The sequence below is a fragment of the Convolutriloba macropyga genome, chromosome 9 (assembly GCF_964194025.1).
Source record: "Convolutriloba macropyga chromosome 9, txConMacr16.3, whole genome shotgun sequence".
NCBI classification, from domain to species: domain Eukaryota; kingdom Metazoa; phylum Xenacoelomorpha; order Acoela; family Convolutidae; genus Convolutriloba; species Convolutriloba macropyga.
Genome location: NC_134476.1, coordinates 52,333,523 through 52,356,566, shown reverse-complemented (window position 1 = coordinate 52,356,566; position 23,044 = coordinate 52,333,523). Strand labels below are relative to the sequence as shown.

The 23,044-nt window shown below is 34.1% G+C and overlaps 1 protein-coding gene across 1 annotated transcript in view; it reads left to right on the top strand.

Annotated features, from left to right (window-relative positions):
- LOC142346264 (neuronal acetylcholine receptor subunit beta-3-like) overlaps positions 1-23,044 on the top strand; it is a 57,843-nt gene extending 34,799 nt beyond the window's left edge. Inside the window, exons 3-4 of the mRNA XM_075398778.1 lie at positions 5,102-5,311; positions 22,647-23,044. Of these exons, the coding sequence (XP_075254893.1) occupies positions 5,102-5,311; positions 22,647-23,044 (608 nt within the window). The remainder of the gene's footprint in view (positions 1-5,101; positions 5,312-22,646) is intronic.

The window sequence follows — 23,044 nt, the reverse complement described above, 5'->3', positions numbered from 1 at the left end:
TGGCCGCGGTGATTACTGTGAATAGTTTGGAGTACTCATGGGCGTAACTTATTGGGAATGACAATTCTATTGTCGAATATCAGGCAGCCAGTTGGTGTTACCGATAAGTCTCGTCGGATCTTATGGTAAATTGGATTTGTTTGTTTAAGTGTTAACCAGTCTTGTTTGATAACCAGATCTATGATATGGCCTAATTCTTCCTTTGAGTGTTCTGCCAGGAATTCTTCGTTGAACAGTCTCATTAGATTTGCCCGGTACTCCGGCGTGGGTACGTCGTCAATTGCTGTGAATAGGTCCTCGTGCTTATTATTTTGTATTGGAGTTATTGCCTCCCTTTGTTAGATCCTGCTTCCGTCTGGGTGCTGCTGTCACGTAACTGTTTAATAGGGGATAGGTTTGTAATTGTTGTTTGTGGATTCATTTGGAGTAATTTTTTGTTGGGGGCACGTTTTCTTTTTCTAATTTCGATATCAAAAGTGTTTTTGTTCGGATTATTTCTTGTTGTAATAGCAATTAATTTTGAATTGTGTGAGTTTAAATTTTGTTCAATAGAATGCAACTTGTTCTTAGCTGTGTTAAGGCAAAAAGCGTGTTGTTCGTTTAGTGTGTTTGCTTTAGCGTGTGTGACGTCATTATGTTCTAATTGCTTTCTCTCAGCCATTTGCTTGTAATTACCAGTTGGTTTTACTAATTCGCTTGATTTTATTGTGTGTTTTAACCAAGCATGCTTTATTTCTTGAATTGCATTTATGACATACTTCTTGTCGTCTTCGCTTTCTGGTGATGCTTTGCCTGATGGGTTTCTACTTAAGTAGTCAGCGAAACCCATATTTTTTCCTTGTATATGCTCTATGTTAAAGTTGAATGGTAGCAGTCTGTCTACCCATCTAGATAATCTACTTTGGTATGTTTTGTTTCCGCGATTATTTTTTACTGCTGATAGTAGTGCTTGATGATCCGTTTGTAAAGTAAATTTATTACCATACAGACAGTATTTAAAGTGTTCTAGTGCCCATACTATTGCTAAAAGTTCTAGTTCGTTGGTGCTGTATCTTTCTTCTAGTGCCCATATTATTACTAAAAGTTCTAGTTTGTTGGTGCTGTATCTTTCTGTATATTCAGAAATCTGCTTGCATATGCTACTGGTTTCCAGATGGAGTTATGTTTTTGTTCTAACGCTGCGCCTAAGCCTTTGCTGCTGGCATCGCACTTAACTCTTGTTTCTTTATTGATGTCGAAGTGTTTGTTTTCTGTTATATTTAATATTTGTCTTTTTTTTTCCTCAAATGCTATTGTGTGATGGTTTTTCCAATCTAGTCTGTTCTGTGATTTTGTGTTATTTTTTGATAGTAGTGGTCGTAGTGGTTCTGAAAATTCTGCGAATTTTGGTGTAAACTTTGTTAGGTGGTGTATGCATCCCATGAATGATCTTACTTGTTTCAACGTTTTTGGAATCTCGAGCTTGTATATTGATTCGCATTTCCTTTTGGTTGGAGTTATACCAGTTGGTGTTATCTGAAATCCTAACCATGTTATCTCTTTCTTTGCGAATTCACATTTTTGTTACTTTATTGCTAGGTTTTCTTTGTCCAGTTGGTATAATATTTTGTCTATTTCTTTTTCATGGTCGGCTATGTTTCCCTTCGTTATGACCAATATGTCGTCTAGAAATGCGAATTTGTTTTGGCAATTTTGTAGTGTGACATCTATTGTTTTTTGAAATGTTGCTGGCATGTCGGTTAGGCCGTAGAATCCATTTAGAAATCTATACGTTCCTGTTGCTTTTCCGCCGAGTATATTAAAGTTGCAGTGTTTTTGTAGTTCAGGGTCTAGTGGAATCTGACTGTAAGCGTATTTTAAGTCTATTTTTGAAAAGTAAAATGTGCCAATTTCGTTGCTCCTTTCGGAGATGTATGTTGCTACCGCATCTATCAGGTGGTCAATGCTTTGCATTTGATCTTTGTTTTTATGAATAGCATCATTCAATTCTTTAGAGTCTAGTGCTATTTTTACACTTTTGTCCTTTTTTACTGTTATTACCACTGGGCTTATGAAGTATTCGTCTGAACATTTCTCCAGGCGTTTCATTTGTTTGTCTTCGATTAGATTTTCTAATTCTTTTTCAACCCGTTCTAATAGGTGTAGTGGTACTCTTCTTCCTTTATGTTGTGTGGGACTAAAATTTTCTTTGAGTGTTGATTTTGCCATGTGGTTTTTTGATCTTCCTATTCTAGTGCATAGGTGTGGGTATTTTTTGAATATCCATTTAATTATACTTTGTTCTATGGTGGTGTCTAAAATTAAACCAACTGTCTTACCTATTGGTTTGGATGCGCTCAGGTGGATTCCCAGTTTACGTAGAATGTCTCTTCCCATAACATTTTGTGGTACATTTTGTTGACCAGCAAAATTTTGCAGTTTATTGCCTTCCACGAGCCCGAGCTGAGCGTTAAGTTTAGAACACCTTTTATTTGGATTTCCTAGTTGTTGAAGCATTTGTACTTCGTTTTTTCCGTGAATTTTCATATACTTGCATCTTGATGTTTGCCTATTAAGTCTTTGGCAACTGACTCCTGCATGAACGATCTGGGAGATCCTTTATCCGCTAGCCAATCTATTTCTGATTTTCTGAAATTTGTCTTCACCCAGAATTCTCCACTTGTGTCTTTATTGAGTGATACATTTTTGACTTCTTTAAAACCAGTTGGTCTTACGATGTTTGTTGCCGACCAGTCTTCCATTAATTCCTTGATGTATAATGCCGCTTCTCCATCAACTGTTTCGCTTTCTTCTTCCGGTGACTCCTGTTCTTGTTCTTCTTGGATGTGGCGAACTCTTCGTGTGTTTTGTGGTTGATTCTGTGGTGTGTATCTGTTTTCTTGTCGTGGTGTTGTGGGTTTCTTTCTTTCTGGCATTGGTGCTTTACACATTGATGTGTAATGTCCTGTTTTCTTACAATTTTGGCATGTGAATTTTTGTGCTTTGCACATGTTTAAGTGATTTCTTATGAATGGTTGTCCACATTTGAAGCACGGTTGTATTTTGCCTGTAGGTGGTGTTGGGAGAATGGGTTGTTTGAATGGGCGTTGTTGTTGTTGTTGTTGTTGCCGTGTGTTGTTTCTAATGTGTGAAACATTCGACCAGTTGGTACTGCTTGAGTGTGCTCTTAATATTTCTTGTTGGTTGGCTTGACCTCTTTCCCTATTTATTGCGAAATTTAGCACTTGTTGTGGGGTTCTGACCTCCGACAACAAGTCCATTTGTATAGAAGTGTTTGTCATGTTAGAGATAAAAAGGTCTTTTACCAGATCTTCTTCTAGGTCTTTGAATTTGCACATTGCTCCGGCTTCTCTAATTCTACTATAGAATGTTTCTAGTGATTCGTGTGTTTGTTGCATGGATTTGAAAAATTTGAATCTGTCGAATGTGGTGTTGCGTGGAATAGTGAATGTAATGTTGAGTTCGTGTACTAGTTCGTTTGTGGTGCATTTTTCTATCTGTGTGTGTGGGTTTTGCTGATGATAATTTCTTCTGGCTTCGGCTCCGAGTGATAAATAAATAAGGCTTTTAACTTTTGTGTCCGCCTCGTCCCCCGGGATTCTGTCAACCATTGCTCCTTTGCGTTCGATCACCTTGCATTCGTTTTCAAAATATACTCTTCTCTTTTCATTTCTTTGTTCTCTGTTTCTGGCTTCATCCTCTGTTTTTCCTTCGAATTCTTCCTCGTATGTTGGTAATGTCGGATAAAATAAATCTGTGGGTTGTGGTTTCAATTTGAGTAGTTTATCTACTTCAATACTGTCGCGTGCCATTATCGCCATTTTCAACGTGGAGAACCATTGTTTCCACTCTATCGGGGGTGTTGCGCCTTGTTCCCAAAATGGGTTGACACCTAATGGAGTTTTCGCTGACTGCGCCATGAGAAGAAGGTTGTCAGAGAATGCTATTTGTCTGAGAATTTGTGGATGTAAATTTGTCTGTATTGGATTTGACCAAACCAGTTGGTCAGGTGGATCTGTATTATGTGTATCTTGTGTTTGTGATGAAGTAATATTAGGATCTGGATTCATATAAGTCTCAACTGTCTCAATAGGAAAACCAATTGGTGCAGTAACATTTAATTGGCCACGAGGCGACTGTATCATACTAAGTCTCTTTTTCGTCTGCACTTATTTCATAGGTGTCAAGGACACTTTCAACTTAACACGTTAAGTTAACAGGTTGCATAAACTGAGCAGTTCGCTCCAGTAGGTTTACGTATGTACATAGACAATAAATAGATAACATAAGAGATAAAATGTTTATACATAGATATGATAGATCTTGGTTGCAAATGCTGAAGTCCTTTTGCTTCCTGTATCTCAATAATAATAATATTAATAATAATAATAATAATAATAATGAAAATAATAATAGTATTACTAATAATAGTAGAAATTAATAATAATAATATTGCTCAAAATTACCTGGACGGCTTTTCAGCAAATTTCTTCAAGAAGTTGACAATCTAAATTATCCAAATTCAAAGCGGTTGGTATCATTAATCATAATTTTGACTTTTGCCATTTGACTTTTGTGTTAATTACGCATTGAACGTTACGGTTCAAGCTCCTAACCAAGTTTTTGGAACCTAAAAGTTGTATATGTTTCATAAATTTATACGTAAGCACCGCATTCAGTGCTTTAATGACTGAAAAAATACTGTTTCGCGGTGGAATTGAATTTTTACTACAGCTCTTGCCGACAGTTCTACTATTTTCCCAGCTGACCGCCGACCCTGAATCTTAAGAACAGTTTCTGTGTTAGTCAAGTTCAATTCAGTGTATCGATTTGCCCATTTCTATCATAATACAACAAATAGCAGTAGTCAGTTTAGTCTTTTTTTTCTGAAGAAGAGGAGATTTCAATGACAAAACTAGCCAAATAAACAGGTAGAAAAATGCCTGGCTTATTTTTTCAAAAATCAAAGAGGACACATTTGACAATAAACGATTTAGAGGATAGATATGAAAAAGTTCATGTGCCAATAAGCATTATGTTTAATGTATTGTTTGTTTTTAGTATACTGTAATGTTGATCTGCTTTCAAATATGCTGTTTAGTTGCCAGGAATGCCATAAAAACTGAGCACAACCAGGACTATGATACGATCTCTGTGCATCACTCGGGTGCCATTCAGTCCCAAACAAGAAGAGAAACCTTCACTATGTCATGTGACTTCGATGTGCGCAAGTTCCCCTATGACGAACAAAATTGTGATATAATCATAGAGGCCGTTGAACAAAGTGAGAGTGAGAACCTCCACATGCTGTGTATGTACGATCTTTACTTGAGAAAAATTATTCTTCAATAAATTCTTCGTATGGGCAGATTAGTAGGTATCAAAACAATTTAAAAGTACTTGAAGGCTCTAGTTCCCAGATGGAGGTGCAGACAAACGAAAAGACTTTAAAAGTATAGTGGCGGCGGGTTCCAATTTTGACTGTAATTACATGGTCCAGCAGCTAGTTAAAGTCCAGCTAAGGTCTTCTCATGGGTCCATCTAAGGTCTTTTCATAACCAATTAGAGTCGAGCAAGGTCTTTTCATGTGTCCGCCATTAGTCTTTTCATAGGTCCGCTTTTTTGAGAATTCGGATTTTCTTTCTGCTTCTGTACAAACAAAAGCAGCACAGGGGCAAGACTAAACAGCGTTTGCATCAGAGCAGTCCAACTTAAAAAGCAGATTTATTTAAAAATTGGGTTGTGAAAATCCAGCTCTCATTTCATTTTGGGTCGACATAAAATCCTGTGCGAAAATTTTTGGATCCCGCTAAAGTCCACAAAGGCTTAAAAGTCCAGCTAAAGTCTTTTCATAGCTCATATGAGTCGAGTATCTTCTTCTAATTTTGGTCGAGCATTGTCTGTTCGTAAGTCTGGACCTAGACATGGGTCTAGCGATGATTTAAAAATATCTGTAAACGGATATCGAAAAGAAACTTGATTTTTATTTTCTTATATTTATAAAGTGGCCAAAATGTGAATTGTAAAAAAATGAGTTAAAAATTATAACACAAAAACAAACAAAAAATGGATTTAAAAAAAATGGAAACGACGAGACTAAGGTGTACTTCAGTTCCTTATTCTTTTCGAGTAATCTCGGCACATTTTTTGAAGGAAGAAAAATTTGGGAAAAGAACTGTTTTATCAAAGAAATGGTATATATATATATATATATATATATATATTATATATTTATATATTATATATATATATATATATATATATATATATATATATATATATATATATATATATATATATATATATATATATATATATCGGTTAATGGCAACTCAGAGACAAATCTCGTAATCAATTATTTTAATTAGAACTCATGGGTCAAAACAGTAGCAATAGGCACAAATAATAATCCAATTAAATGGACAGTTATTACCACCCTATTTATTTCCATACAACCCTCTTTGATTTACAACTACTTTATTTTAGGTGATATGTTATGTTTACTGGCATTTTATCATAGTGATTGATCAAATGTCAAACTCAAATGTTATCAATTCAAAAACTGAAATAAAATTGTTACAGAAAACTCTGAGAAAAACGGCAAGTGAAATTAGCATTGCCTCCTCAACAACAAAAATGAAAGTCAGCACCGGCTTTCTTAATCAAGCAATGGGTTTACACATTTGATACCTCTCCTATCATTTTACGTGTTTGAACCCAGAAGAGAAAAAGGAGACTTTTGTTCTCCGCAAAAGCTTTTGTTAGGGTAGCTACTTGCTAATAATCTGGTCTCGAATAGGTTCAAATGAGGTGCACTTTTAACTCAAAGTGCTTTGCATTGTGAATATTCATAGAATTCTTTCTAAGAGCAATACATGGTTGATTACCTACTAAGACTTAAAAGTCCTTCAACATCTATGTTGTACACATCATAACTTCTCATTACTTGCCAACTACATCCAAACTAAATTTAACACCTCCTTAATTGCCTCTTCCACTGCATTAAGTTCAGGTTCAACTATAGATATTGATACAAATTTTTGTAACTTACTGGCAAAGCTGATTGCTCTTGAATTGATGTCACGCCTGAAAGAAAAGTCATTCGCATTTTTTAGTTAACCACCCATTGAGAATCTAAGGAGCCTGAAGAATCCTTTTAGAATGAGTTATCACATTTTCTATACATCAATTTCTATTAGATGTATTTGCAAGGTCTGGTTGAGAAGACAACACCCAAGTAAATTGGAGTCACGCTTGAGACAATACTCAATCGTACTTTTTTGGTTGTCTAAGTTAACCACCCGGTTACAATCTAAAAAGTCCGAAGAGTCAATTTTGATCGAATTGTCTCATTGTCTATATATCGCTTTCTATTAGTTGTTTTTGCAAGGCCTGGTCGAGTAGACAACTCACAACTAATTTCGTTACAGCACTTTTCTCCTAACATCACAAGTCTGCATTTCTTTAATTTCTTTGCCTAATTTTTCTGGTTAGTCATGTTGTTTGGAATCAGCATTCTGTGAACAAACAATCGATTGACCCTGGGAAACTGGAAACACTTGTGGATTTTGTTTCATAACATCCAAATGTACTTCTAGTGTCTTTCATTCAATCGATTGTTTGTTCGAAGAATGCTGATTCACGGGTTATTCTGCAAATGAGATTAAAAATTAGCTGTTTTTGCAATGTCTGCTCGAATAAATAACGCTCAAATAATCTCATTACACCACTCTTCTCCTATTACAAGACTGCACTTCCTTAAACTCTTAGACTGCTATTTTGGTTGAATCATGACTCGATAGATTTGAATTTACATCCAAAATAGTTCCCAGTATCGTACAGTAGCTCAATTTTTTTTTAACATTTATCAATCAACTTAGATAACCGTAGCTAATCAGTTTGAATTTAATTCTTAATTTCTTTGATAGTTTTGCAAATGCTTTATCGCCTTCTTAATGTACCCAAATCATCTAGACGAAGATGGATCATTCCCTCTATATTTTTTTTTTCAAAAAAGATGCACTCATCTTGAGTAGATAGAACCGATACATTATTCAGAGAACACGTCTAACGGCTTTTTGAACTGCATTTTCCAATACAAAAATATGGGACATATTTCTGGCAGGGCATTCTTTCGTCAAATAAATAGATCAATCTATTAATAGATCAATCCATTTTCTTCCTAACATACACATTCAGTTTCAGTTCCATATTTTGCTTAACTTCGCAACTCTGAGAGAGTCAAATGTTACGTGAGGGGGAAAAAAAGTTGGTCTCTGTATGTTTTTTCCAATAACTAAAAACCTTATTACCCTAATCATAATAAATCAAGATGACTGATAATACAAGTTTATTGAGAAGACAAAAGAGAAGAAGCTGGTAAAAGACGAAATGCGACTAAGAATTCATAGATGGGAGTCACCTAATGTCGCAACAAAAAGAAAGGAGGAAAAAAATGAAAAAGAAAATTTGAAGAAGAACTACAGCGTCAAAGAGATGTCTACAACCAAGTGCAGTCTGAATCTCAATATTTGAGGAGTAAAATTGACAAATTGATATCAAACCTGATTGAAGAAAAAATAGAAGACAATAACGTAGCAACTTCAACTTTTAACAGGCCATTTTACACAAAATTTTTATCGCAATACGAAACCACTCCTTATTTTTCATAGCACAAACAAAATTGATATTTGTAATGGGGCAGCTATCCTTTGTATCCGTCATCTACAATTCATCAAGACCTGAGCAACATGGTTAACAATTTTGCGCTATCAACTAAAACAGAAAGTCTGATAGTTCACACTGGACATAATTAAATTGATGAGGGTCTGCCAGGCAAAAAGTGGCAAATAGGATAGGAGCAGTTTCAACAAATTGTGTCAAGAAACTAAAACCAAACAGACTAGAAAATTTCAAATTGTCACATGTAAAACAAATGTATATTAGAGAGAAACTACCAACCATGAAATTGAAAACTTTAATTGTGAGTTGAATGACATTGAAGATGGGAGTTCCAAAACACAAATAAAGTGTTCGGGACTGTTTTTTGGATTAAGCAGACAGCCGACTGTACGACATCCATCCAAACAAAAGTGGAATCCAAAAATAGTTTTCCGTAAATTATATCAAGTGTAGGTTATCAGCTTGCTGAGTGCAAAGTGTCTGTGAAACAAATTAAAAACGATTTAAGAAATGGAAAACTTATGATTTACTAGAACCGCAATGATCATATAGAATATAAGGCGCTGGGTTAACTTTAGTTTTTTCAATACAGGGTCAAACCAAATCCAGAGACCAATATTGAGAATACTCAAACTTTCGAAATTTTCGGATAACAATTTGCATAAACATTAAGTTTTATGTGTTTCATTCATCAACCTAGGCCAAAACTAACGCAAATGTCAAGGGGTGGTGGATCAAGGATAACAATTACCTTCAAAAATGTTTTCAAAAATGTTTTGGCTTGAAATTCTTGAACCATCTAAATAAAAATTTCTGATGAAAGTTTAATTTTTTCTATTAAAAATTGGGGATAATTTTTTTGAATGAAATGACATCAGAAATCGTAAGAGCATAGTCATTGACAGACAACATAAATTGTGCGGAGACTACAGTCTAAACTAATTCAAAATAGATTCTTCATTATCTCCAAATTAACACAAAAGGAGGAACGGCTTTTAACAGAGTTCCCTTCCAGTAATGGGTTAGACAATGTCAACAAAACTCAGTCAACATGGACAAAAGGAAACACTGAATCTTTAAATGATAATTGCATAACCAAAAAAAAAGTTTTTGACAAAACAACACCCGAACAAATTTTTGGAATTGATCATTTTCTTCAAGTGTTTGTTCCATTTTTGCATCTTTAAAAAAAGCGCAATACCTTTTCAGAAATACCAAAATTTTCTCAAGAGTTGTACTGAACAAACGAGTTGCCTCAACAGATGGGAGAGCAATGTATCAACGAAAAGATGCAAACTCCACTTTTCAAATGTCTTCAGATTTAGTTTGAAAATGTGTTTTCAAACCAAATCTGATTTGGTTTGAACAATTTAGCTCCCATTGAAATTGGGGAGACAATGAACAACCCAAACAAAAAAGTGGATATCTAAAAAATTATTGAAATTTATTAACAAAAAACATCAATTTTTCACTATTTGGGGGAGAAGGTAAATCTTTCCGCTGATAATACATAAAAATAATCAGAAATGCCAATAATTGTCAATAACGAAAAACAAGTATTGAGTATGCAGATAAAATATTTGAGAGTCCTTCTGAATTAAAAAGGCAATGGAAATGTTTAAATACAAAAAACAGACAAGAGGTAAAAAGTTACAATTTACTAACCAAAAATGAAACAATAATATCGATTGAAAACATAAAAAACAGAAGGCTAGCACCTTAAATGTTTGTTAAAAGGTTAGGTGTATACGAACGGCTAAAAGAACAATCTGAGTTACCAAATATTTTGATTGAGAGAGAAATTTTTCCATTCAGATTTATAACGAGAAAAAACGTTGTGTGATGTAATTGTCTAATTACCACAGAACAAAGCATTGGATCCTGAATTCTTTCCTCAATGGTATTTCAAATGTAGTTAAATGTCCAATGGAACACAATTACAGCTTGCAAATATCAAAGGCAATTCGTACAATGTTTTCCCAGAAAGCCTTAAAAGCAGATATAACACCAATTCAAAAAAGTTAATCCACTGGAATCAGTGAACTACATGCTAGTTTCAGTGACACCAACCCTTGGTAATATATTTTCGAAATTCGTATCTCCTAGAGATCTTAGATCACGTTAAGGAGCATGAATTAAAAAAATCCATTTTGATTTCAGAAAAATAAGCTGCCAAATGACACTGTCTTTCCATTAATGGAATCTTTAAACCAATTTGTGGAAAAAAATGAAACTGTTATTTGTATTTTTTTTTAGATTTAGCAAAAGCGTTCAAATCAATTTCTCACAAAATTTTTCTTGAAAGACTTGCAACATATGCGTTTGGAACGGGATCTAAAGCTATCCTAATATCATTTCTATCAAACAAAAAACAAAAATTTACCCAGACTGAACAACAATTAACGTCGTAGTTCCTCAAGGAACAATCCTCAGGCCATTAAATTATATATTATAAACTGCGTATAAACGATATCTCAGAGCAAATGAAAAACGAAGAAGTTTCAGATATTGCAGATAACACATGTATATTATCTTACACAAAAACCAAAATTGCACATTTTTGCAAAATTATTTTGCAAAGTTATCATTCAATGGTCCAAAAGTTCGTGAAAAAATGGAATAACGTGCGAATTGAATTCTGACCAAAAACAAAGATTAAGGAGAAAAGAGAAAAATGATCACATTTCATGAACGTGTTCCAATAGATAGACAAGTACAAGGTTTTAGAAATAATATTTTATTATTACTTTTGAGGGAAAAACTTTTCCTATGTTTTTAAAGTGATTGTTAAATATGAATATATATATATATATATATATATATATATATATATATATATATATAATTGCTAAATAAATGTTAAATATAATTTACCAAAAATTTGTTATGAGTATAAAGTTTTGAATTCACATTTTACAGATTTAAAAAAGAACGGCTAAAACCAGAAACCATTGATTTTTACGCACCAGTTCCTTCCATATTGTTTCAACCCTTATAAGTTTTTGGTCGTTGAACAAGTTCCATTGTAATCTCTACCTTAAGCGTAGCTAAAATGCTCAGATTCCAACCTCACTTTATATATAAAACTTTCCCGCTAGGACCGCAAGTCAGAGCAACATGCCAGCGGCTAACAATCGGTTTGATGTCCTGGTTGTCTACGAGTTCACAAACGCTGTTTTCAATAACTAATTACATTTTCTTTGCATTCCATCAAACAAATATTTGTCTTTTATTGCCTTTTCTGTTGAGTTATGTACCACAAAAGTTTTTTTTATTTCACCTACGAATGCTCCTGGATTCAGATTTGCTTGTTGTTTTCATCAAATTTGTCCCTCACACAATGAGTTTCCTTGAACACTCCATGTTTCTTAAAATTACTTTATTAGAGTTTTCAACTTTAAAATGACCTTTTTATCCTTTCCGCCTATAGAATATAATTGTTGTCGTTATTTGATGATTCCACAAATATGTTTTCAGTGAATTAAATTCAATTAAACCTCGCAATGATTTTATAAAATGTACATTAGCAGTATTACCAAAATCCTTCAGTGACTCTAGGTCCGGTTTCTCTCCATACATTAAATCAAAGGTCTTCTTTTGATCTCCTAAAAAACAAGAATTTTTAATTTTAGTTGTTGTGTTTATTGCAGGAGGCCAGTATATCATATCGTTTCCAATTGCTTAATTAGGCATGTCGCCATTGATATTGTTGTTCTCCAATATCGCTGAATTTTAATTTTTGCCGCTGTCGAAATGAACCCACCTGAGCTATCGCAGACCAAAATTTCAGTGTCTCCTTTATTTGCAATTAATTGCTGAATATTTTCTATTGCTTGGCCACTTGTTCTTTGGAAATACACTTCCTGATGCCCAATAAAAGTTTAACGCTACAGCTTTTGGGTTATTACGCCCTAGTATATCGGTATGAAATATTTCCAAGACATCCTTTGCTCTTGTCCTAGAATCCTTTGCAACCTACGCCCCTTTCAATTTTTAGAGCATCACTAATGGAGTTGTTATTCTGACTGTTTGAACGATGAAGAATTCTACACGTCCTCATTTTTTAGCACTTCAACTTCAACTCTGCTCTGAGAACCCTACAGATTGTTTTGGCTAAACTTTTATCTCTGGTTATCAAACTTGTCTGGTTTCTGCTGTCTTAAAAAATTTGGAGATGCGACCTTGCTCACCTGATCTAAAGTCAGCAGTTCTTAGCCATATGTCCGTCCTTTTTGCTGACGGCTGAAATCTTTACTGTCGAACATGCTCTCACTTGTTTTGTGAAAGTTCTCTTCATGGAATTTAAAAATATCCTGCCTAATTTTGCTCTGGGGTGTTCCGCATCTTGATCTGTACCCTTCAAGTAACGTTGACAAGCTTTGGGTGCGTTTCAATTCTTATTTAACGAATTTTCTACACTTATACTTAAAATATAAGCTTTATTTGTGATGTCAGATTGAGCAGTCAACACCCAAAAAATCTCGATACAACTTCTATTCTCCAAAAATAAATATCTGCATCTTTTTAAATTTTTCGTCTGCTGTTTCTGTGAATCAACTTTTGAAAAATTTGAAATAAAATCCGAAAGTGTTTCCGGTGTTCTAGAGTCTCCCGAATTCTTCTCTAGAACTTCTTTAGTTAAAGCCTCCTGGTTAGCGTTATTCGTGTTCTGTCCTTCATATTTTTTCAAATGGTTGTAACAACTTTGTCGCATTTTTGAGATACCCAAACCGTCTGCTCAAAAACAGATTATTCCCTCTATGTCTCCGTTATAAAGCTTATAAAGATACACTCAGCATGAAAAGATAGAATGGGCCAAACTTTCCACAAACGTAATTATTGTAAGCACCAGTTCCTGCCAGATTAATTCAACATTTACATTTATTTGGTCAGCTTACAGATAAATGGACTTCCTTGCTCATTGTATTTAAGAAAAAAACTTCATGTTGTTGCATAAAGATGACTTCTTTATTATCAGCAATTAAGTACTCTGTTTTAATGTCGAAATGGTTGGGCTCAGATTCCTTTCACAATGCATAACTTCAAAATATTTTGATAGCTGAGAGGCGCGGTGTCGTTGAAAAGGTCTCATCGTAAACTCTACCGTGAGTTTAGCTATAAAGGTTTATCCCCAATCTTGCCTTAAATCTCACTGAACCACTAGGCCAGCACTTCAGACCAAAATGCCGACGGCTACTTTTTGCTTTGGTTCACTGGCTGTCTACGTGTTCAGAGACGCTATTTTCAAAAAAGAATCACACCCTCTTTGCATTGTTTCAAACAAAATTTTGTCTCTGATTGCTTTTTCTGTTGACCTATGTATCACAAAATCATTTATTATTTCACCTACGAATGCTCATGGATTCAGATTTGCTTCTTGGTTTACCTAATACATGATTTTCATTGAAGACTTCATGTTTCTTAAAGGTTAAATTTCCGGAGTCTTTAGCCTAAACACAACCTTTCCTCATTTACATCTATAGAATTTGTTTTATCGTTATCTGATGGTTGCTAAAATAGACTTTTTGTGAATTAAGTTCCGTTAATCCTCGAAATAATTTTTCAATATGCACATAAGCAGTATAACCAAAATCCCTCGGTGACCCTAGGTTCGGTTTTTCTCTGCAAATTGCATCGATTTGTGTTCTCTCGTATTCTCTAGGTTCTCCCTTCAAAATTATGAAATAAACCATTTTTCCCCAAAGCTTTTTTTTACCAATGTCAAGTTAAACTGTATATCGTCTCTGAAACTGTATACTACTTTCAACAATAAAAAACAAAATTTCTGATTTTAATTGACGTGTTTAATGCGGGAAGCCAGTAAATATAATCACGTCCTGATTACTAAATTGGTCATTTCGCAACTGATATTATTGTTCTTTAATTACGCTCAACTTTAACGTTTTGTTCTGTTGTAAATGATTCTGAAAATTCTAGTCTTCCACCTTGTTTTACAGATAACTGCTGCATCTTGTTCAAAACGAAGGCTATCTCTAAAAGAATTGTTTTTCCGACAGTTTGAAAAAATGAAAAGTACATTTCGTCCTCAGTTGATGGCTCTTCAACTCAGCTCTAAGAACCCTATTAATTGTTTTGATTAAAGAATTAGCTCTGGCCCACAAACTTTTTCTCTGGTTTCTGTTTTCTTACAAAATTTAGAGATGTGATCTTGCTAACCGCATTTAAAACAAAGTCGACAATTTTAAGCCATTTGTCCCAGCTTGCAACGATCGAAAATTTTGCGTTCTGTTTTGAGAACATACTCCCACAGTTCTTGTGAACACTCGAAGTTAATAATGTACCGCTTAATTTCCTATCAGTTTTTCTCATCTTGACTAATATTAGGGGTGTTGTAAAGATCTCGTATTCTCTAGGTTCTCCAATCAAAATAAACAATTTTTCCCTAACGCCTTCTTTTACCAATGTCAAGTTAAACTGTATATCGTCTCTGAAACTGTATACTACGTTCTCATTTGAATTTATGTTAAGATTAGGTTATTCTGCTATGTACTCATGTAGTTGTGGCCTCCTGAACTTTTTGCAAATAAAGTCTCAAGGTGTAGTATTATCACCTTAACGTGGTCCAGCGAAAAAGATTTGACCATATTTAATGCCTTAAAGTGCTTGTACCAAAATCGTTTTCTTTTCTTCTATTTCCTCAATTGTAGTTTTGCAGCTTGTGCGCATTGCTGATCTGATGCGCCATTCTACCATTTGGCATATTTTCTTCATATTTTGAGTCACCTGTTAAGACTTTACTTAATTTCAATGAATGCATACGAGCTTCGAAGTGTTCCGCAAAACATAAAAAGTTGTCTTTGTTCCCATTAAAAACTATTTGCTATGACTCTGAACTCGTCTCTCAAACAATTGATCCAATCGGACCTAGAATAAAATTTCACTTTTAATTTTATTTGCTTTTATTGATCATAGTTTTTACTTTTACATTATTATATACCCATATATTATTTCTAAGCGTTACTTTATCCTGTGAGACTTTATTTCACTTTTTTGCCTTTCACTCTGTACCTTTAGTTTTACTTTTAACCCTTAAAACCAGGTCATTTTAGACTAATTACTGTCTGATACTATGACATGCTCAAATACTAGTAGTGCTCTACAATTTTTTTTCGAGAAACAGGTTTTGAGGTGTGTTGTCAAAACTTAGAGCAAAACTCCTTCTATGGTCGTATTATAGCGTTTATAACTTAGTTTCCTGTTCATGGTCTGGTTGCTAAGCGACAACTCAATGTGCTGTTTTGATCCTCTTAGCACTATGGACACAATGAGAATGCAAGGAATAGGATAGCACAATTAGCAGACTGAGGATAGCACAATGAAAGCCAGAAAACGATAGAAAACAGTTGTTCAAGCTGAGCTGTCCTCAAAAAAATTAAGCAATGCGAAGAAATCCTCGTAGAGGTTTCTCCTACACAGACGTCTCACACTCCATGGACTTGAGACCCACAAGCAATAGTGCCAAAAACACCCCCCGAGCTACCCCAGACAAAGCTACGCATTGTTACACAAGCTTCCACGCGGAACTAGCCACGCAGCTACACAAGCTCCTTTTCTGCAACTAAAGTCCCCCAGTCAGCTGCACAAGCTCTTTTTCCACACAGACAGAGTCTTCCAAACCCAGGATCCTTCTCCTCAAATAGAGTCCTCCGTCTGCCCATCAACACAAGGGCCTTCTAAACAAACGTTGTCCTCCAACCAGCGGAAAAAAGCCCTTGTCCACAAAAGCGTAGTTAACGTATTTACCGCATACTAGAGCTTCAAACCAAACTTTCTCTTCCCAACTTCAGGGAGCTGCTTGACTACCACACTTTTCTCGATTTCCAATTGACTGCAGCAATCTTCTGATGCAGCGCAAAGACTAAGCGACATAGAGCCGTTTTTAGGGAGAGGTGAATACATATCTCAGAAAAACTTTGGTTCTATAAACTATCGATTAATGAGATCGCAGAGACAAATCTTAAATAGAATTTTTTAGTAAAAATTGATGAACGACAACAATGACATTAGGCACAAATCTTGATCCTTTTAGATACGCAGTGTTTATGCCCCTTTTCAATTCCATACAATCGTCTCTGAGTTATAACTTCAATAATTTTTGGTGACATGCGATAATTACTAGCATTTTGTCGAAGTGATTGATCAAAGTCAACATTAAACGTTTCCAATTCAATTGCTGAAACGATTAAGTCTAGAAAGCGTTTTTTCTCAACAACAAAGTTGTAAATCAGCACGTGCATGAAAGGATGATTGCAATTGAGTTTACTTGTTCGTATTCCGGCAAATATTTTCTCATATCTGATAGAAAATAGCGTACGCTCATGCGACAGACCATGCTGAAGATAAGACCTTTGCAAATTTGCATTTGCTCTTTAATTAAAAACATCGCAGGACAAGTCCTGACGTACAAGTCAAAAAATTTTGATTGACAAAAAACTAGACCTAGAGCGGACTATGAGTAAATTGGTAAACCCATTTCTAGCAAAATCAAACAAAAAGAAAAAACACAAAAAATCAATGTGAAAATGCCGCATGTGAACAAAAAACCACCAGCGAGAAAGCGAATTTTTGTTAAAACACCGTTTTCTCACTCTACTTTAAAATTAGAGCAAAAAAAATTTCACGCCGCAAAACCACTCGCTTTTTCGCCCCATTTCCTGTTTCGGCTTGACCAAAATCACTACTCCAATTTGACTTCAAAAATCATGAAAATGTGTGAACATGTCTTAAAAAAATACAGCGCCCCAATACAATTCAAATTCTTTGAACTGTTATAAGGTAGAAATCGCCAGGAACAGACTGAATAGCTTGAACCAATTTGTCCGTTAAAATATTTTACTTGAAGCAAGACAATGTGAAAAGTTATGCTTAGACTACTAATTATGTTTCTTGTTATTTCAAATATATTTGTTAGCTTTCAAGCAAAATTTTCTTCAATATTATCAGAGGGAAAATTGTTTCAAGGAAGAGCCTGGAGTTGTTTTTATAAAAATGACTTCTAACTTCATCTCATGAAGATAATTTACCTGGAAGCAAAGATGTGAAGTTTTGACTCGTTTATGCAAAATCATTGACAAAGCTTTTTTTCGAATATTTAAAATCCAAAATTTGGGTGAAAAAACGACTTCGGTAAAAAAAATAAAAAAGGGCCCTGAACTAGAAGTTAAAAACTTTTGTTGTAGAAACAATGTCGTGACAAAAGTTGAACAATACACATAAAACGCTACCAGCCGCCTTGAAACAACAATAATCTGTTATTAAGCAATTAAAATACCAACACGTCCACAAAAATAAACGAAACACAAAAATTCAGATTGTTTTTTCAATTTTCTTTGAGGATAGTACTGTGAAATCTAATAGGTCCAATAGCGTCAATGTCTAAAAATATTTTACAATTTGGATCTTTAGCCAGCAAACGCCAACTTTGCAGAAATCCACTGAGGGGCAATGTAAAGGGACAAAACAAGCGACATTTAGCAAAAACATATTTTTACTAATTTTTGTGAAGATGAGTGGCATCAACGCCCCCAAAACACGCAGTTAAATTTCGAAATCGGTGAAACCTAATGAACTATCCACCAATAGCAGCACATAATACCTTTAATGAAAATACTTCAAGGCCACCTAACAAAAGTAGCAAAATTCAGGCAGCAATCGAAATTTCAAAAGTTAGTAATTGTTCTGATTGACAACAAAACTACCAAAAGAAATAATGCTCAAGTTCCGTTAAAATCGTGAAATTTCTGATATGAAAAAAGCGACAGAATGAATTTAAAAAGAACACATTAGGTAGTCAATAAAACCCTTGCATTTGTCAATATAACCCTAAGGGATATGAGCAACAGAAAAAACTGAAAATTTTCCATAAATCAAAATTTTGTCCGAAAACAGATTGTATCAAGGTCGCAAAAATTGAATAGATATAAACAAGCTATTAATAAAATTCAAATATATTCCATCAGAGAACCATGATACTAAACATCAATGACATTTTATGACAAACCAAACAAAAGAATTATATAATTAGGCAAAACTAACATACCTTTTCTGCAAACAATTAGAGTCAAAGTCTTTGAAACTATTAAATATTAACTCACACCATTAGCTAAAAGCAGAGATGCCTACCTAGAGAACCAATGAAACTTAACCCCAATTAAATGACAGAAAAACAAAAAAAACCACATAAAAGGGCCAAGTTAACACTGTTTCTGTAAAAACAAGTCCACTCAAAGTCATGAAAACCATTGAAAAAGAAAAAAAAATTAGGTAGATCCAAATATAACATATAAAAGCCCATAAGAGCTTTGAAAAATGAAATAAAATGATAGAACAATAAAACAGAACTGAAAAAGACGGAAACATTCAAACAGTCCCTAAAACTTTCTGTATAAGCGATAACAATTATTTTGTAAAAAGGGGCAAAAATGGTTAGATATCAACCTAAATCAGTTATTTACTTCTGAGAAAACTCATTGGCGCCGTTGAGACCTGTCAATAATGTGACCAAGTTTTTGAACAACGCAAATAGCTAGACAAATGGCCAAAAACTGGAAACACTTATATTTAAGGAAAACAAATAGCGTCAAAATTTCATCTTTTAGTTGCCTTTTCAAGTGTTTAAGCAATAGCAATTATGGGTTATTCGAACCGCCGTATCACTTTTTAAAAATGTTTGGAAACACTTATATGTTTTGGAAACACTTATATTTTAGGAAACACTTATATTTAAGGAAAACAAATAGCGTCAAAATTTCATCTTTTAGTTGCCTTTTCAAGTGTTTAAGCAATAGCAATTATGGGTTATTCGAACCGCCGTATCACTTTTTAAAAATGTTTGGACAGAAAAAGACCATAAAAATGGTGATAACAGAAGTTCAATTGTGAGAATCGGAAAGTGAAAAAAATTGCTCCCAACTTCAAAAAATCTGATTAAACACTAATTTCCCTATTCAAAATATAAGCGGCTGAAAAAAATCCCGCAATAAAACTGCCCTTCTTCTGTTTTTCCGAAAATTTCAGCGTGATGGAAATCATTACTGCAATTTGTTTTCGCATTGATAACAAAAATGTCGAAAAACGTGCCAAGTTTTTTTTAAAAGAGAGCGCACCAAAAATTTGCCTATAATGCCTTTATGTCATGCTATTTGTTCATTCTCGGGTGACAACCATTTTCAGTTTTTTCAATAATGATGCAAGACTTCAATTTTTTCTTGGTGGCAAGCTCAAAATTTTATGCATTCCTATATCTTGATGAAACTCAATATCGTCGAAGTCACAAAAACCAAAAGCTGTGATTGTAAACTTTTAATTAGTTTTACTGAATCTTCATTAGAAACAATTGAGACCTGTCAGTTTTGGGACTAAGCCAACAACAAGAAAGCGAAATACGGATAAAACTGAAAAAAAATTCATTCATATTTTATTCTACCAGATTGACTCTAACTTGCAAAAATCATATGAAGACGATAAATATGCTAGCTAGTAACTCGTTAGAAAGGCAATATGACCTCTAATTGATGAAGGCAATTATTAAATTAGCAGAAAAAAACAACATGCGACAACAAACAAATAAATTCACTATTGGTGTTTGGAAAAATAGAAAAAGTCAAAATCATACAAACCTTCAGCTGATTCATTCAGATGATTCATTAGATCCGTTTTTGCCTTATTAACAACAGATAACAACTGTTATTAATGACATTAAGCGATAAGGCAACAAAAAAACACCAAATACGTGCAAAACTTAAAAGCTGCAACATTTGAACACAGTATCATTTAACCAATTATCTTCAACATAAAAATATAAGGTTTTTAATATGAATTTCTTAAAATATCTGGAAGAAGAGGTAACAATTGCAGAGCAAAAAAGACCAAATTTTGACAAAATTTTGCAAAGCCAGAAGCACAAAAAGTATGAGTTCCCTATAGTACAAAAAAAAATAAAATTGTGGGCAAAAAAAGTACCCCGAGTTTGACCAAAATGTGTATTACCCTTCAAAAAAAACCCGAAGCCATGTTTTTTAACTTTTTTTAACTGGAACAAGCCCAATGATTGGAGACAAGTTTGTTAACGATTCAAAAGTTATAAGAAATCCAAATCAGTCAAGTATGTTATTGTTATAAGTTTTTAAATTTTTTCTCGAGATGAAATCAATAAAAAACAGTTCTATGAATAGTTATCCAAATAAATCCTATCTAGATTTTTTCAAAGGTATCTGTGTATCATTTCTGAAAATCATGAATAGGGTTTTTTCTCATTGCGAGTAAGCACCACATTTTTGGCGCTGTTTTGCTGTTCCCACCAAGTCGATAACTTATGAAAAACTTTTAACCAGTTGTTCCACCTACAATAGTTTTCAAAGAACGCTTCGAAAACCAGTTTTTGAAGAATGAAAATAGTGGCCAGGCAGAAGCTTAGTTAAGACAATCTAGTTTGGCATTTAACGAACATAGCTCTAATTATCAGTCACGAAAGAAAATGGACACTCGGTTTTTTAGTCAAGGTAAATCATTTCACATTTTTTATTCGGATTAAGGAGGGCCAAAATTTTGTCCATCATATCATCAGGAAGTATATAGAAAACAAAATGATAGCTGCCAAAGTTGCTCAATTTTGACTGCCATTTTGCAACTTCCTCCTAATGCTTATAAAATGGTTTTTAAAAATACCTAAACATCAACTGTCAAGAAACCAAGTTTTTCTTCTTAGCGGAAAAATTTTTCCCTAAAAACGATTTGTGGAGCAAATCAAATCGAGTTGCGATACTAGCCCGACATATCACAAAAATCATTTATTTCAGAAACAACCTACCTACCCGTTTTAGTACCTACTAGTTTACACGTTTCATTAGCAGTCCAAAAAAACATAGTTTAAAATTCTTTTTTGCATTACAACACTTTGTAAATAAAACAACAATCTTTAAAGCCAGACGATATTTTTTTTAAATCGCCGAATAATCTAGATGAAAAGAAAGAAAAAGAGAGCTATTTGCCAATTTTTCCCGCAATTTGTCTATATTTGCCGCTATTTAAAAATTTTCATCCAAACCGTTCACAGGTCGGCTTTTTACAAATAACTCAAAACCAAGGTTTACGCGACAAATTTTTAGTCTCAACGAAAATGCTTTTCAAAGCTGCACTTTTAGATGATATAAACCAGGGTCATTGTAATTGTATAGAAGGTTAGGAAGATAAGAACAAAAAATAACAATTTTTTAAAAACTTCTCCCTACATTAGAGATATCTTCCTCAAATGACTTACCAAATATTACCAGACCAATCTAAAACCGAAATAAGTTTAATCTTTTGAGTCAAGTCAGCACAAAAATATTTCTGATGTTCTACTGCTCAAAACTAAATTTAACAGTTTCCGAGGGAGAAAAACATCATTTTAAAAATTTTATGCCATTCAATACTCCACAAGTGTCAAAACAAAATTGAATTTCAATAAAGTTTCTTTTTTTCACATTTTAGATGCATTTTTTTCCAATCAAACGAACGATTTTCTTGTCTTGTTTGCCTACTTATTGGTATTATTGAGCTCACTGATTGAACAGCTGTTGTCACCGTTTCCAAAATAAGAGATGCAAAATACTGTAATTCTTGCCACTATTAAAAATAAATTATTTTTAATTTTCATTTTTTTCTCAGATGAAATTTTTTTTTTTTAAAAAAAACAAATATCTGATTCTGTCGTCATCAATAATATATCTGATGTAACCGCTATTCGAAAAACTGTTTTTTGTTTCCAAAGTTTAAAAAATGAAAAAATAGAAAACTGTTAGCCGATGCATCCATTAGGCAACAGAGATGCCGATATCGTGGCAGCCATCAATATTTATATATTCCAGTGCTTATTGGGGGCTTAAATGCCTTAAAATACAAAATTTTAGCCACGGACAAAGTTTTGACCGGCCTGTTCTGGGTTTATCCAGATATGTTTTTAGATGCTGCTCATGCTGATCACATGCCTCCCCACGAATATTTCATAGAAGACGACGAATGGGAAGTGGCCAATCTGGAGGAAGCATTCCTTAGCAATGGAAGAGTTGGCTACCAGATTGTATACACTCTGCATTTGAAAAGAAAACCTCTGTTCTACTCCATGATTCTGATTCTACCCATTATGACTATCTACTTTTTGTCTGGTCTTTCCTTCTTTTTGCCCTCTGACACTGGTGAGAAAGTGGCATTTGCAATGACAGTGTTACTGGCTCAGGTTGTGGCTTTTGCAACCTTGAGTGACATCTTCCCCAGTTCTAACAATGTGCCCCTGCTATTGCACTTTGTAAGCGTCATCATGTTGCATATGACTCTTCTTTGTCTCATGTCTGTGACCGGTTAG